Source organism: Staurois parvus, unplaced genomic scaffold, assembly GCF_062004578.1.
Source record: "Staurois parvus isolate SC_StPar_1 unplaced genomic scaffold, SC_StPar_1.0 ptg001011l, whole genome shotgun sequence".
Taxonomy (NCBI): domain Eukaryota; kingdom Metazoa; phylum Chordata; class Amphibia; order Anura; family Ranidae; genus Staurois; species Staurois parvus.
Window position 1 is genome coordinate 1,058,233 of NW_028318807.1, and position 15,442 is coordinate 1,073,674.

At 43.6% G+C, this 15,442-nt stretch overlaps 1 protein-coding gene across 1 annotated transcript in view; it reads right to left on the reverse strand.

Annotated features, from left to right (window-relative positions):
• The window catches only part of LOC149441235 (uncharacterized), a 118,700-nt gene that overhangs the window by 21,858 nt on the left and 81,400 nt on the right, over positions 1-15,442 (reverse strand). Inside the window, exon 7 of the mRNA XM_089657609.1 lies at positions 3,965-5,231. Coding sequence (XP_089513735.1) covers positions 3,965-5,231 — 1,267 coding nt within the window. The remainder of the gene's footprint in view (positions 1-3,964; positions 5,232-15,442) is intronic.

Below are 15,442 nucleotides of genomic sequence, written 5' to 3' on the forward strand. Positions count from 1 at the left end.
GGCAGTCAGGGTGCCATTGTCTAGCCTGTAGAGGTCTGTGCGTCCCTCCATGAATATGCCTCCCCAGACCATCAGTGACCCACCACCAAAACAGTCATGCTGAATGATGTTAAAGGCAGCAGAATGTTCTCCATGGCTTCTCCAGACCCTTTCATGTCTGTCACATGTGCTCAGGGGGAACCTGCTCTCATCTGTGAAAAGCGCAGGGCACCAGTGTTGGACCTGCCAATTCTGGGGTCCAATGGCAAATGCCAATCCAGCTCTATGGTGCCAGGCAGTGAGCACAGGGCTCACTAGAGGATGTTGGCCCCTCAGGCCACCCTCATGAAGTTCCTCCTTGCACAAAGGGCAGATACTGTTCTGCTGGTGGGTTAAGGAACTTTTATGACCCTTTCCAGCTCTCCTAGAGTAACTGCCTGTCTCCTGGAATCTCCTCCATGCTCTTGTCTCCTGGAATCTCCTCCATGATCTTGAGACTGTGCTGGGAGACACAGCAAACCTTCTGACAATGGCAAGTATTGATGTGCCATCCTGGAGGAGTTGGACTACCTGTGCAACCTCTGTAGGGTCCAGGTATGACCTCATGCTACCAGTAGTGACACTGACCCTAGCAAAAAGAAAAACTAGTGAAAAACAGTCAGAAAAGATGAGTAGGGAAAAAAATGTCAGTGGCCTCGACCTGTAAATTTCTGTTTTGAGGGTTGTCTCATTGTTGCCCATCTAGAGCACCTGTTGATAATTTCATTAACACCAAAGCAGCTGAAACTGATTAACAGCCCCCTCTGCTACTTATCTGACCACATCAATATCTCAGGAGTCTCATTGACTTGATGATAGACTCTGATTAATAAGTCTTTCTTTCATTTTTTGAGCCGTGTATTATGAATGCTAACTCTACAAAGCTGCAGATCTGTGAGAGTTCTTTTCTGGATTCTTCTGTTTATAGATTACTGAGACCTTTACAGTAAGACAGATGTGCATTTCCTCATGTAATGTTCTATTTGTGTGTTTTGTTTTTTCTGTTGGTTGGACTGGATGGATTGGTGTCTTTTTTCCATCCAGATGAACTCTGTAACTATGTAACAAGGTGACTCCAGTAACACTGCTGAGACTCATTTCGTTTTGGTGAAAAGGTACAAAAAGAAACCTCCCTGTTTCCATATATTTCAGATTATACAAAAAGACGTGATGGGGATAAAATACCAGATTGTCTCATAAGAATGTAGGAAGTATATTATGGTATGTTTGCTGATTTGTAATCCCATGATATATATAAAGTGTGTTGGAGTTTATCGGTATTGTTAGGAATATTGTATGCATGCTACCAAAGCCGTAATCAATCAGTAGATCAGAATACAAATTAATATTTTTGTTATCTCTCCTCTGTGTGTACAACTATTATTCTAATTGCTTTATGTAATCCAACCTCCTGATAGTTACAATTCTCCATTTAATCACTGTTACACCAAAACGTAATGATTGTAAATGAGGAATAATATCTACTCTCCAAGGCATTCTATAGATTTCACAAGGGCCAATCTGTTATAGTGAAATATTCATTTTTCCCGATCACAGATTAGTTACTTCTGTCCCCAAATAAACTCAGACCAGACAATTCTTATCCAAGGATGACACCCAGTGGCCATGGGAGGTAATGCTTGAGTAAACATGGGTTAGATAATCAGATTCCCCAATCACAGAGAAGGTTCCGCCTTCTGGGCCAGGTTTATTCAGATTTGATGAGTCTATTAGTCATAACTAGATAAAACCGGCAGGAACACTCACAGAGGGAGGACCATCTACACAGCCATCTGGAAGGTAGACATCCTCTCAGACTCAGATCATCTAAAGACACTCATCAACTGAAGAAGAGACACCATTTTGTAGAGGCTCAAATCCACCCATTGATTGGCAGCCATCTTTGAGTCTGATCATCAGTTCTCCAAAAAGATTACCTGATACTTGGAGGGTAATTATATATTTTCTGTTGATTTTGCTTGCTTAGACTAGTAAGTCCTTTGCCACATTCCTTTGTGTAACCTAATAACTCTCCCCATGATAACATCACTTCAAGTTAATTCATTTATAAAAAATGTTCCTGTTCTTAGGCCATAGTGGTGGACAATTCTGCATAGTTTATTCCTTCTGCAGGAGACAGATTATTGTCCGTTTTTATTGGTTATGATGTTTACAGGGAGAGTAATTATTGAATTTAATTCACTCTATTTTAGAATTTTTACAGAAACATCTTAGTGTCAGTGTAAATCACAATCTGACTATTGTTTATGATGTTTGTAGGTGACTTATGTAAATAAATATTGATTTTCATACTCTGCAGTCTATACCTACACAGATCTTGTTTGAGTTCTTAAAGAATTTTTCAGATTAAGTTATTTTTATAAATCATTTTTTGTATTGGAGACAGTGTGATTAAAACCAAAAATACCTAATCATACATTTTCAAACATTGAAGATATAAATTACATAAAACCACAGAATTAAACCAACCATTGATTTAAAACCAAAAATACCTAATTTGGCCTTTAGATGACACTAAGTATCCTAGCAATTAGCACCATCCAGTGTCCAAAGTGTCAGGGAACACCTGAACAATTGATTTAGTCAGCTAAATCAATTGTTCAGGTGTTCCCTGATAATTTGGACACTAGATGGTGCTAATTGCTAGGATATTTAGCGTCATCTAAAGGCCAAATGAGGTATTTTTGGTTTTCAATCAATGGTTGGTTTAATTCTGTGGTTTTATGTAATTTATATCTTCAATGTTTGAAAATGTATGATCCCAGGTATTTGTACAAAATTACCCCTAACATAGTAACCTAAGGGGTCTATGCAAAATATATATTGGGGGAGTGTGACAAGCATGTGTCCAGCTGTGACAAATTCTGGCCATATTTTAATAAACTCAGTGACTTCCTATAATCATCAGCTCCCTCTAGTGGCCATAATGATGTATTACTTCCAAAATACCTCAATCAGGAAAAACAGTTTAATACCGCATTATGGCCACTAGATGGAGCCAATGATCATAGGAAATCCCTGTATGAAAAGATCCCAACATGTGACATGGCTTAATGAATGCTGGTCATATAATAGTTCATCTATTCTCTAAGTGGGGTGGTATCTATTGGGCCAATCCCTTTTACAAACCACACATAATATCACCCTTCAAAGTGAAAACAGAAACGATCTGCACAAAATCAAAGAGCAGAAATATTTTCCAGTGGATCCCCTCTACCCAGACCCCATATGTAGACATAGAACAAGAAGCTGTGTTCCCTCTCGTGCCGAACTCCTCCAACCACCCAAACCCACACAGAAGCAAAGGGAAATAATGAGAGGAAAGTTCCCCCCTAGTTTGGGGCGGAGTTCTCCTTCCCTCCTGTTGGGGGATGGGAGAAGGATGGACTGAAGACAGAGAGATGCTTCGGGGTCACCACTGTTCTGTAGAGCCTTGAAATGAAGGACATCAACTTCAGAAGTTCTTGTTGTCTGTGTAAAGTTCCCCGATAACGAGATCTGGGCTCTCCCGGCTTCTAGCTCTGTAACCCGCTATATCATTATCAGGAAACGCAACTCCGACACCCAAGAAGGGCTGAAGTTGTGTCCTTCATTTCCAGGATCTACTGACCACTCTGCACCCCGACATTTACTGCACTTCATCCATGTCTTTGGGGGCCTCTCATCTCCTTATCAACTGTTTCTTCCATGATGAAGATCAGCCATGGAGTATATCTGAGGTGTATATCAGGGTGTGCTTCTTCCCCACATGAGAGCTGGGATGTCCAGCAAAATTCATCTAGAAGACATTTCCCACACTCAAGGTGCTAATACACCTCCAGGGTTGTGTGGGATCCCTGATGTAAAGGAAGACAGGACTTCAGTGAGGAACATTTCCCTCACTGAGGATAGGAAAGTGGCTCCTGCCCCGCGTGAGATCTCTGATGTTTGGAAAGATTGAAGTTACTTGAAAAACATTTCCCACACTCAGGACAGGAATACGGCTTCTCCCCTGTGTGAGATCTCTGATGTTTGGGAAGATGGGACTTGTCTGAAAAACATTTCCCGCACTCAGGACAGGAATACGGCTTTTCCCCCGTGTGACATCTCTGATGTGTGAAAAGATGAGACTTCTGTGAAAAACATTTCCCACACTCAGAACAGGAATATGGCTTCTTCCCTGTGTGAGATCTCTGATGTTTGGAAAGATGGGACTTGTCTGAAAAACATTTCCCGCACTCAGGACAGGAATACGGCTTTTCCCCCGTGTGATATCTCTGATGTGTGTAAAGATGGGACTTCTGTGAAAAACATTTCCCACACTCAGGACAGGAATATGGCTTCTCCCCCGTATGAGATCTCTGATGTGTGTTAAGATGGAACTTCACTGAAAAACATTTCCCACACTCAGTACAGGAATATGGCTTCTCCCCCGTGTGAGATCTCTGATGTCTGTAAAGACTGGACGTCTCTGAAAAACATTTCCCGCACTCAGGACAGGAATACGGCTTCTCCCCTGTGTGAGATCTATGATGTTTGGAAAGATGGGACTTGTCTGAAAAACATTTCCCACACTCAGAACAGGAATATGGCTTCTTCCCCATGTGAGATCTCTGATGTCTGTAAAGACTGGACTTCTCTGAAAAACATTTCCCACACTCAGGACAGGAATACGGCTTCTCCCCCGTGTGAGATCTCTGATGTTTGGTAAGATGGGACTTCATTAAAAAACATTTCCTGCACTCACGACAGGAATATGGCTTCTCCCCTGTGTGAGATCTCTGATGAGTATAAAGATCGCACTTAAATGAAAAACATTTTCCACACTCAGGGCAGGAATACGGCTTCTCCTCTGTGTGAGATCTCTGATGTGTGTAAAGACTGGACTTCTCTGAAAAACATTTCCCACACTCAGGACAGGAATACGGCTTCTCCCCCGTGTGAGATTGTTTATGCACATTAAGTTTAGAATTATAGCGGAACCCCTTCCCACACTCAGGACAGAAGAAGCTCTTCCCTGTTGGAAGGCCGGCCGGGTCCCGCACAGTCTGAGGTTCCTCAGGATACAAGGAATCCGATGGTCCATCTACACTGGGTGGTGCCGGATGGACATTGGAGGGAGCCGGGTTTTCTCCTGGACTATACTGTGTGATGTCCTCATCTTCTACTTTCCAGTCTGGAGACAAAGTGAGACAATCCTCGGAGGTTTTCCTCATCTCCCGGCCATGGACTAAAATACAAAGACAAAGAGGATTACTAGACAGGAGCTGATTGGTTCCCCCAAACCAGGACTCCGCCCACATCAGGCAGCTTGGTCTCTGAGGAGCTTACAACTCCAACCTCAAGGGAACTAGGAAATGGCTCCTCTGATCTCCTACCAGGTCATTTCTTTATTCATGGACCTTAGTCAGAGAGTGAGGAAACAACCAGAACTGTCTTTTATAGGAGGGACAGTGATGAGGGGATTATAGGACGAGGGTCCCCACCCCTTCTATCACTCATCACCATCTTCCCAACACAAGAAGTACTGCACTTCCTGATTTAGTCCATGATTTAGTCATGAAGAACAGCGGGGCTGAGCCCCACCAGAGGTCAGAGAGTGAGGATGGGGGGAGAACAACCAAGATGAAGACTGGACTGATCCTGAAGACCACTATCATTGGGGTATTGACACCTCCCTCATTATCACTTTCTGTTTAAGGGTCCAAAGTTGGAGGATGTTATCACATTATTATCACCATGTAAAAGTCTGTGCTCCAATCACATCATCCGATATAAAATGTCCAGCTGGGAGGAAATGGGTGTAACAAAAGAGAATCCATATTATGTGTATATATAGCAGTGGGGGGAGGGGGGAGAGCAGAAGTCAGGAGTATGTAATGTACAACATGGAGTATATAGTGCAGGGGTCAGGAGTATGTAATGTACAACATAAAGTATATAGTGCAGGGGTCAGGAGTATATAATGTACAACAGAGTGTATAGTGCAGGGGTCAGGAGTATGTAATGTACAACATAGACTATATAGTGTAGGGGTCAGGAGTATGTAATGTACAACATAGAGTATATAGTGCAGGGGTCAGGAGTATGTAATGTACAACATGGAGTATATAGTGCAGGGGTCAGGAGTATGTAATGTACAACATAGAGTATATAGTGCAGGGGTCAGGAGTATGTAATGTACAACATAGAGTATATAGTGCAGGAGTCAGGAGTATGTAATGTACAACAGAATATATAGTGCAGGGGTCAGGAGTATGTAATGTACAACATAAAGTATATAGTGTAGGGGTCAGGAGTATGTAATGTAAAACATAGAGTATATAGTGCAGGGGTCAGGGGTATGTAATGTACAACATAGAGTATATAGTGCAGGAGTCAGGAGTATGTAATGTACAACAGAATATATAGTGCAGGGGTCAGGAGTATGTAATGTACAAACTAAAGTATATAGTGCAGGGGTCAGGATGTAATGTACAACATAGAGTATATAGTGCAGGGGTCAGGAGTATGTAATGTACAACATAGAGTATATAGTGCAGGGGTCAGGAGTATGGAATGTACAACATAGAGTATGTAGTGCAGGGGTCAGGAGTATGTAATGTACAATATAGAGTGTATAGTGCAGGGGTCAGGAGTATGTAATGTACAACATAGAGTATATAGTGCAGGGGTCAGGAGGATGTAATGTACAACATAGAGTATGTAGTGCAGGGGTCAGGAGTATGTAATGTACAATATAGAGTGTATAGTGCAGGGGTCAGGAGTATGTAATGTACAAGTTATATAGTATAAGGGTCAGGACTCACAGTATTAGTATTCTGTATTCAGTGGAAGCTTAAATGTTTACTATGGACAACATGTAGCGGTGAGCTGGGATTAAACCCATCATGAAACAGGTTAGATTGGAGGTGAGCAAATCCTTGGACAGAGGGGTGGAGGTGGATGTTGTGTACTGGGACAGAGGGGTGGCTGTGGATGTGGTATACTTGGACAGAGGGGTGGCTGTGGATGTGGTATACTTGGACAGAGGGTTGGCGGTGGACGTGGTATACTTGGACAGAGGGGTGGCTGTGGACGTGGTATACTGGGACAGAGGGGTGGCTGTGGACGTGGTATACTGGGACAGAGGGGTGGCTGTGGACGTGGTATACTGGGACAGAGGGGTGGCTGTGGACGTGGTATACTGGGACAGAGGGGTGGCTGTGGACGTGGTATACTTGGACAGAGGGGTGGCGGTGGACGTGGTATACTTGGACAGAGGGGTGGCAGTGGACGTGGTATACTTGGACAGAGGGGTGGCGGTGGACGTGGTATACTTGCACAGAGGGGTGGCGGTGGACGTGGTATACTTGGACAGAGGGATGGCAGTGGACGTGGTATACTTGGACAGAGGGGTGGCGGTGGACGTGGTATACTTGCACAGAGGGGTGGCGGTGGACGTGGTATACTTGCACAGAGGGGTGGCGGTGGACGTGGTATACTGGGACAGAGGGGTGGCTGTGGACGTGGTATACTTGGACAGAGGGGTGGCGGTGGACGTGGTATACTTGGACAGAGGGGTGGCGGTGGACGTGGTATACTTGGACAGAGGGGTGGCGGTGGACGTGGTATACTTGCACAGAGAGGGGGGCGGTGGACGTGGTATACTTGGACAGAGGGGTGGCGGTGGACGTGGTATACTTGGACAGAGGGGTGGCGGTGGACGTGGTATACTTGGACAGAGGGGTGGCGGTGGACGTGGTATACTTGGACAGAGGGGTGGCAGTGGACGTGGTATACTTGGACAGAGGGGTGGTGGTGGACGTGGTATACTTGCACAGAGAGGGGGGCGGTGGACGTGGTATACTTGGACAGAGGGGTGGCGGTGGACGTGGTATACTTGGACAGAGGGGTGGCGGTGGACGTGGTATACTTGGACAGAGGGGTGGCGGTGGACGTGGTATACTTGGACACAGTTCCCCACACACGGCTAATGTGTAAGGTAAAGTCTACGGGCTGGAAAATCTGAATGTAAATGGATAGAAAACTGGCTAAAAGATGGTATTCAGAGAGTAGTGGTTAATGATTCATACTCTGAATGGTCTAGGGGTGTCAGTGGGGGACCCCAAGGTTCAGTGTTATTAGTGGTGTACCCCAAGGTTCAGTGTTATTAGTGGGGTACCCCACCTTTCAGTGTCATCAGTGATGTACCCCAAGGTTCAGTCGTATTAGCTGGTTCCCGCCCAGCCTATGGCCAGATGGTGGTCGGGCGAGCACCTCATTCCTCTGGGTAGAAGCCATATGGCATACTTCCAGGTATGCGCAGTTTGCATGCCTGCAGAGCCGTGCAGCAGCGTGATCTGTCACTGGCCATGTACCTCGGACACGGCCAATGACAGATCTGTGTACCGGCCCCATTGTCAGTACCAAGTGACCTGCAGTGACCAATCACTGTAGGCCAGATATCCCCCAAATTTTAGTTTGGGTACAGTGTTGTATGATCGCGCAATTGTCATTCAAAGTGTGAGAGCGCTGAAACCTGAAAATTGGCCTGGGCAGGAAGGAGGTAAAAGTGCCCGATATGGAAGGGGTTAGTGGGGGACCCCAAGGTTCAGTGTTATTAGTGGGGTACCCCAAGGTTCAGTGTTATTAGTGGGGTACCCCAAGGTTCAGTGTTATTAGTGGGGTACCCCAGGGTTCAGTGTTATTAGTGGGGGACCCCAAGGTTCAGTGTTGGAGAAGGATCTGGGGGGGGTCAATGTTGGGGGTTCTGGTAGATTACCATCTTAATAGCATGCAATGCAAGCTGCAGGTTCTAAAGTGAGCAAAATCCTCTCTTGTATTAGGAGAGGTATAGACTCCAGAGAGAGAGAGATATCATATTACCCCCCCCCCCCCCCCCGGTACATATCATTAGTAAGACCTCATCTGGAATATATAGTTCAGTTTTGGGCATCAATTTGCAAAAAGAACATTGGGGAACTGGAGAAAGTACAGAGAAGGGCAACCAAACGGATACGAGGCATGGAGGAGATCAGCTATGAGGAAAGATTAGAGGAACTGAATGTATTCTCTACTGAGAAGAGGAGATTAAGGGGGGATATGATCTCCATGTATAATACATAAGGGGGGATATGATCACCATGTATAATACATAAGGGGGGATATGATCTCCATGTATAATACATAAGGGGGGATATGATCACCATGTATAATACATAAGGGGGATATGACCTCCATGTATAATACATAAGGGGGATATGATCTCCATGTATAATACATAAGGGGGGATATGATCTCCATGTATAATACATAAGGGGGGATATGATCTCCATGTATAATACATAAGGGGGGATATGATCTCCATGTATAATACATAAGGGGGGATATGATCTCCATGTATAATACATAAGGGGGGATATGATCTCCATGTATAATACATAAGGGGGATATGATCTCCATGTATAATACATACTGGGGGGGATATGACCTCCATGTATAATACATAAGGGGGATATGACCTCCATGTATAATACATAAGGGGGATATGATCTCCATGTATAATACATAAGGGGGATATGATCACCATGTATAATACATAAGGGGGGGATATGATCTCCATGTATAATACATAAGGGGGATATGATCTCCATGTATAATACATAAGGGGGGGATATGATCTCCATGTATAATACATAAGGGGGGGATATGATCTCCATGTATAGTACATAAGGGGGGGATATGATCTCCATGTATAATACATAAGGGGGGATATGATCTCTATGTATAATACATAAGGGGGATATGATCTCCATGTATATTACATAAGGGGGGATATGATCTCCATGTATAATACATAAGGGGGGGATATGATCTCCATGTATAATACATAAGGGGGATATGATCTCCATGTATAATACATAAGGGGGATATGATCTTCATGTATAATACATAAGGGGGGATATGATCTCCATGTATAATACATAAGGGGGGGATATGATCTCCATGTATAATACATAAGGGGGATATGATCTCCATGTATAATACATAAGGGGGGATATGATCACCATGTATAATACATAAGGGGGGATATGATCTCCATGTATAATACATAAGGGGGGATATGATCTCCATGTATAATCCATAAGGGGGGATATGATCTCCATGTATAATACATAAGGGGGGATATGATCTCCATGTATAATACATAAGGGGGATATGATCTCCATGTATAATACATAAGGGGGATATGATCTCCATGTATAATACATAAGGGGGGGATATGATCTCCATGTATAATACATAAGGGGGGATATGATCTCCATGTATAATACATAAGGGGGGGATATGATCTCCATGTATAATACATAAGGGGGGATATGATCTCCATGTATAATACATAAGGGGGGATATGATCTCCATGTATAATACATAAGGGGGGGATATGATCTCCATGTATAATACATAAGGGGGATATGATCTCCATGTATAATACATAAGGGGGGATATGATCACCATGTATAATACATAAGGGGGGATATGATCTCCATGTATAATACATAAGGGGGGATATGATCACCATGTATAATACATAAGGGGGATATGACCTCCATGTATAATACATAAGGGGGGATATGATCTCCATGTATAATACATAAGGGGGGATATGATCTCCATGTATAATACATAAGGGGGGATATGATCTCCATGTATAATACATAAGGGGGGGATATGACCTCCATGTATAATACATAAGGGGGGATATGATCTCCATGTATAATACATAAGGGGGGATATGATCTCCATGTATAATACATAAGGGGGGATATGATCTCCATGAATAATACATAAGGGGGGGGGATATGATCTCCATGTATAATACATAAGGGGGATATGATCTCCATGTATAATACATACTGGGGGGGATATGACCTCCATGTATAATACATAAGGGGGATATGATCTCCATGTATAATACATAAGGGGGATATGATCTCCATGTATAATACATAAGGGGGATATGATCACCATGTATAATACATAAGGGGGGGATATGATCTCCATGTATAATACATAAGGGGGATATGATCTCCATGTATAATACATAAGGGGGGGATATGATCTCCATGTATAATACATAAGGGGGGGATATGATCTCCATGTATAGTACATAAGGGGGGATATGATCTCTATGTATAATACATAAGGGGGATATGATCTCCATGTATATTACATAAGGGGGGATATGATCTCCATGTATAATACATAAGGGGGGGATATGATCTCCATGTATAATACATAAGGGGGATATGATCTCCATGTATAATACATAAGGGGGGATATGATCTCCATGTATAATACATAAGGGGGATATGATCTCCATGTATAATACATAAGGGGGGATATGATCACCATGTATAATACATAAGGGGGGATATGATCTCCATGTATAATACATAAGGGGGGATATGATCTCCATGTATAATACATAAGGGGGGATATGATCTCCATGTATAATACATAAGGGGGGATATGATCTCCATGTATAATACATAAGGGGGATATGATCTCCATGTATAATACATAAGGGGGATATGATCTCCATGTATAATACATAAGGGGGGGATATGATCTCCATGTATAATACATAAGGGGGGATATGATCTCCATGTATAATACATAAGGGGGGGATATGATCTCCATGTATAATACATAAGGGGGGATATGATCTCCATGTATAATACATAAGGGGGGATATGATCTCCATGTATAATACATAAGGGGGGGATATGATCTCCATGTATAATACATAAGGGGGATATGATCTCCATGTATAATACATAAGGGGGGATATGATCACCATGTATAATACATAAGGGGGGATATGATCTCCATGTATAATACATAAGGGGGGTATGATCTCCATGTATAATACATAAGGGGGATATGATCTCCATGTATAATACATAAGGGGGATATGATCTCCATGTATAATACATAAGGGGGATATGATCTCCATGTATAATACATAAGGGGGGATATGATCTCCATGTATAATACATAAGGGGGGATATGATCTCCATGTATAATACATAAGGGGGGGATATGATCACCATGTATAATACATAAGGAGGGATATGATCTCCATGTATAATACATAAGGGGGGATATGATCTCCATGTATAATACATAAGGGGGGATATGATCTCCATGTATAATACATAAGGGGGGGATATGATCACCATGTATAATACATAAGGGGGGGATATGATCTCCATGTATAATACATAAGGGGGGATATGATCTCCATGTATAATACATAAGGGGGGATATGATCTCCATGTATAATACATAAGGGGGATATGATCTCCATGTATAATACATAAGGGGGGATATGATCTCCATGTATAATACATAAGGGGGGATATGATCTCCATGTATAATACATAAGGGGGGATATGATCTCCATGTATAATACATAAGGGGGGATATGATCTCCATGTATAATACATAAGGGGGGGATATGATCTCCATGTATAATACATAAGGGGGGATATGATCTCCATGTATAATACATAAGGGGGGGTTGCTGTAGGAAAGTCCTGGATTCTTTCTTGGATACACAGAATATAACTGGATATAACATTTATAGGTAACGTTGATCCAGGGAATATCCGATTGCATCTCAGGGGGATCAGGAAGGAATTTTTTCCCCTGCAGGAGGAGATCGGATCGTGCTTTGCTGGGTTTTTGCCTTCTGGTAGATCAACTGTGGGTGTAGGATTATAACTTTTATTTTTAATGGTTCAACTAGATGGAAGGTCTTTTTTCAGCCAGACTAACTATGTAACTATGTAGATCCCACACCGCTGCCAATCAACATTTTGCTGCCAGCTGAACCCCAGAACCTCCATAAATCCAGTCTAGATACATAAATTGTGTCTGCAGCACAGAGAAGGAAGATTATCCGAGAGAAATCCAGGAATACAGGACGGGGAACACAGCTCAGGAAAGTGACCAGGGGATTACAGGCTGATATCACCCAGTCCCCGCCCTACTCTGGACCAATCAGTGAGCAGTATGGGTGGAGGAATGGATTTAGTGTTCATGACCCACCTGTGCTGATCTCTGTAGGAGTGTCCTCCTCTATAAATGTCCCCGTTATTCCATCCTCCTCCATAGACTGCTGATCATCCCTCACATACGCCTCTTCTTCTTCTGCTTTCACCTCAAATTCTATATCGATTGGATCTCCACTCTAAATCAAGGAAATGAGAGAAAATATCATCTGTAAAATATAAGGTCACATAAAATATCCATATATTGTCTGTATGAGTCCATGTTCTAGATTCTCCATCCCACCAACCTTGCAATAGTGAGGGATGGTGTGACCTTCCTGTGTGGAATCCCGGGAATACAGAGGACGGGGACATCTCTCTGGTGGGTTCCTGGTATTAGGTGGCTCCATCATATCCTTGTGTCCTTCTGAAAACTCCTCCATCACTCCATACTCCTCATCCTCCTCTTTATACTCTTCTTTTACATCAATATTATCATCCCCGAGGATTCCACTCTGAAAGATATAATAAAACATTCATTGTAACAAACATGCTGTGTATAAATCACAACTACCAATAATTGTCATCATCTACCTGATGATGGTGAGGGATGGTGTGACCTTCCTGTGTGGAATCCCGGGAATACAGAGGACGGGGACATCTCTCTGGTGGGTTCCTGTAGCTGGATAACTCCACCATGGTGTCCTGGTACAGATCTTTGTGTTCTTTTAGAAGCTGTGACTCCTCCATCCCCCCATCCTCATCCTCCTCCTCTTTTATCTCTTCTTTATCCTCAACTTTAGGATCTCTCAGGTTTCCACTCTGAATATATAATAAAAATGCCATCAATGGTAACAATACAGATAATGTACAGATCCTAATGATACTATCAGTGATTGTTCCTCATCTACCTGATGATGGTGAGGGATGGTGTGACCTTCCTGTGTGGAATCCCGGGAATACAGAGGACGGGGACATCTCTCTGGTGGGTTCCCATGACTGGATCCATCTGTAGGAAACACACACACTGACTGAATCCATTGTTTCTATGTGTTTATCAGATGATGGGGGATCTAGGTGGATCCTCCGTACTGCTCTCTCCTTTACAATAAAGTCTCCTCTTACCCGGTGATGTGAGGGGCGGCTGATTGTCCATCATGACGTCCTTGTAGAGAACCTTGTGTCCTTCTAAATAGTGATGTGTATCCTCTGCTGGAGATAAAAGATGTCACAGTGACTATGGAGGAAGAGGACAGACATGACAATGGAGGAAGAGGACAGACATGACTATGGAGGGAGAGGACGGACAGGACTATAGAGGAAGAGGACGGACATGACGGGGGGTTACTGGGTGTAAATAGAACATAACATCTTATTACTGGTTTATGACTATGGCCTGTGTCTGGTCTCTTTGAGAATCATCCATTCATGTGATCCTTATCAGTTCCTAATTGGGGCGGAGATGAGTGCTCATTTGGCCATCTCCCTATAAATTTAGAACAGCTGATGGGGGAGATCATTGATGGGAGGGCACAGTCACTGAGGGGGGGCTGCGTTGATGAAGTGCTAAGAAGCAGTTGAACTAAAGCAGCAGGAAGATAAAACAACAAGAAACTCTCCTGCATGCTGGACAGACTACAAGCAAACACCCCGGGAAACATCTCTTACAAGTCTGAGTGCCACTCCGTGTACCTTTCATATGTCCCCTCTACTCCTCCTTTTCATATTACTTTCCTGCGTTCCCAAAATCTCACTTCTTTACCCCTCTACTCCACCCCAAAACTTGTACATCTCCCCCTCACTGCTACCATCTCCCTACTACTGCTCGCATCACCTCCTGCTGATACTTCACTCTCCTGCTGACCCAAACACCAGGACTGGAAGGCATGTGCGCTCGTGTACATCCCACTCCCATCTTACTTTTTGCACCCTCCTTCTCCTAACCTCTGGGGATATCTCCCCAAACCCTGGACCTCCACTGTCTCACCCCCACACCAGGCACCCTCCTTCTCCTAACCTCTGGGGATATCTCCCCAAACCCTGGTCCTCCAGTATCTCACCCCCACACCAGGCATCCTCTTTCTTCCATGGAATAGCCACAATCCCCTCAATTTAATATCAGCCCCTGTGCTCCCAAAAACCAGGCTCCCTTTTTCATAAGCGCTCTGGAATGCCCACTCTGTAATAATCTCACCTCTGTCCATGACCTTTTTGACTCTCCCTTAACCTACTAGCAATTACAGAAACCTGGCTCCAAGCAGCAGATCCTACTTCCCCCGCAGCACTTTCCTATGGAGGCCTCCTCTGGACCCACTCACCCAGACCCAGTGGTCAGAAAGGTGGTGGGGTTGGTTTGCTTCTATCCTCACTGAGCACCTTCCATG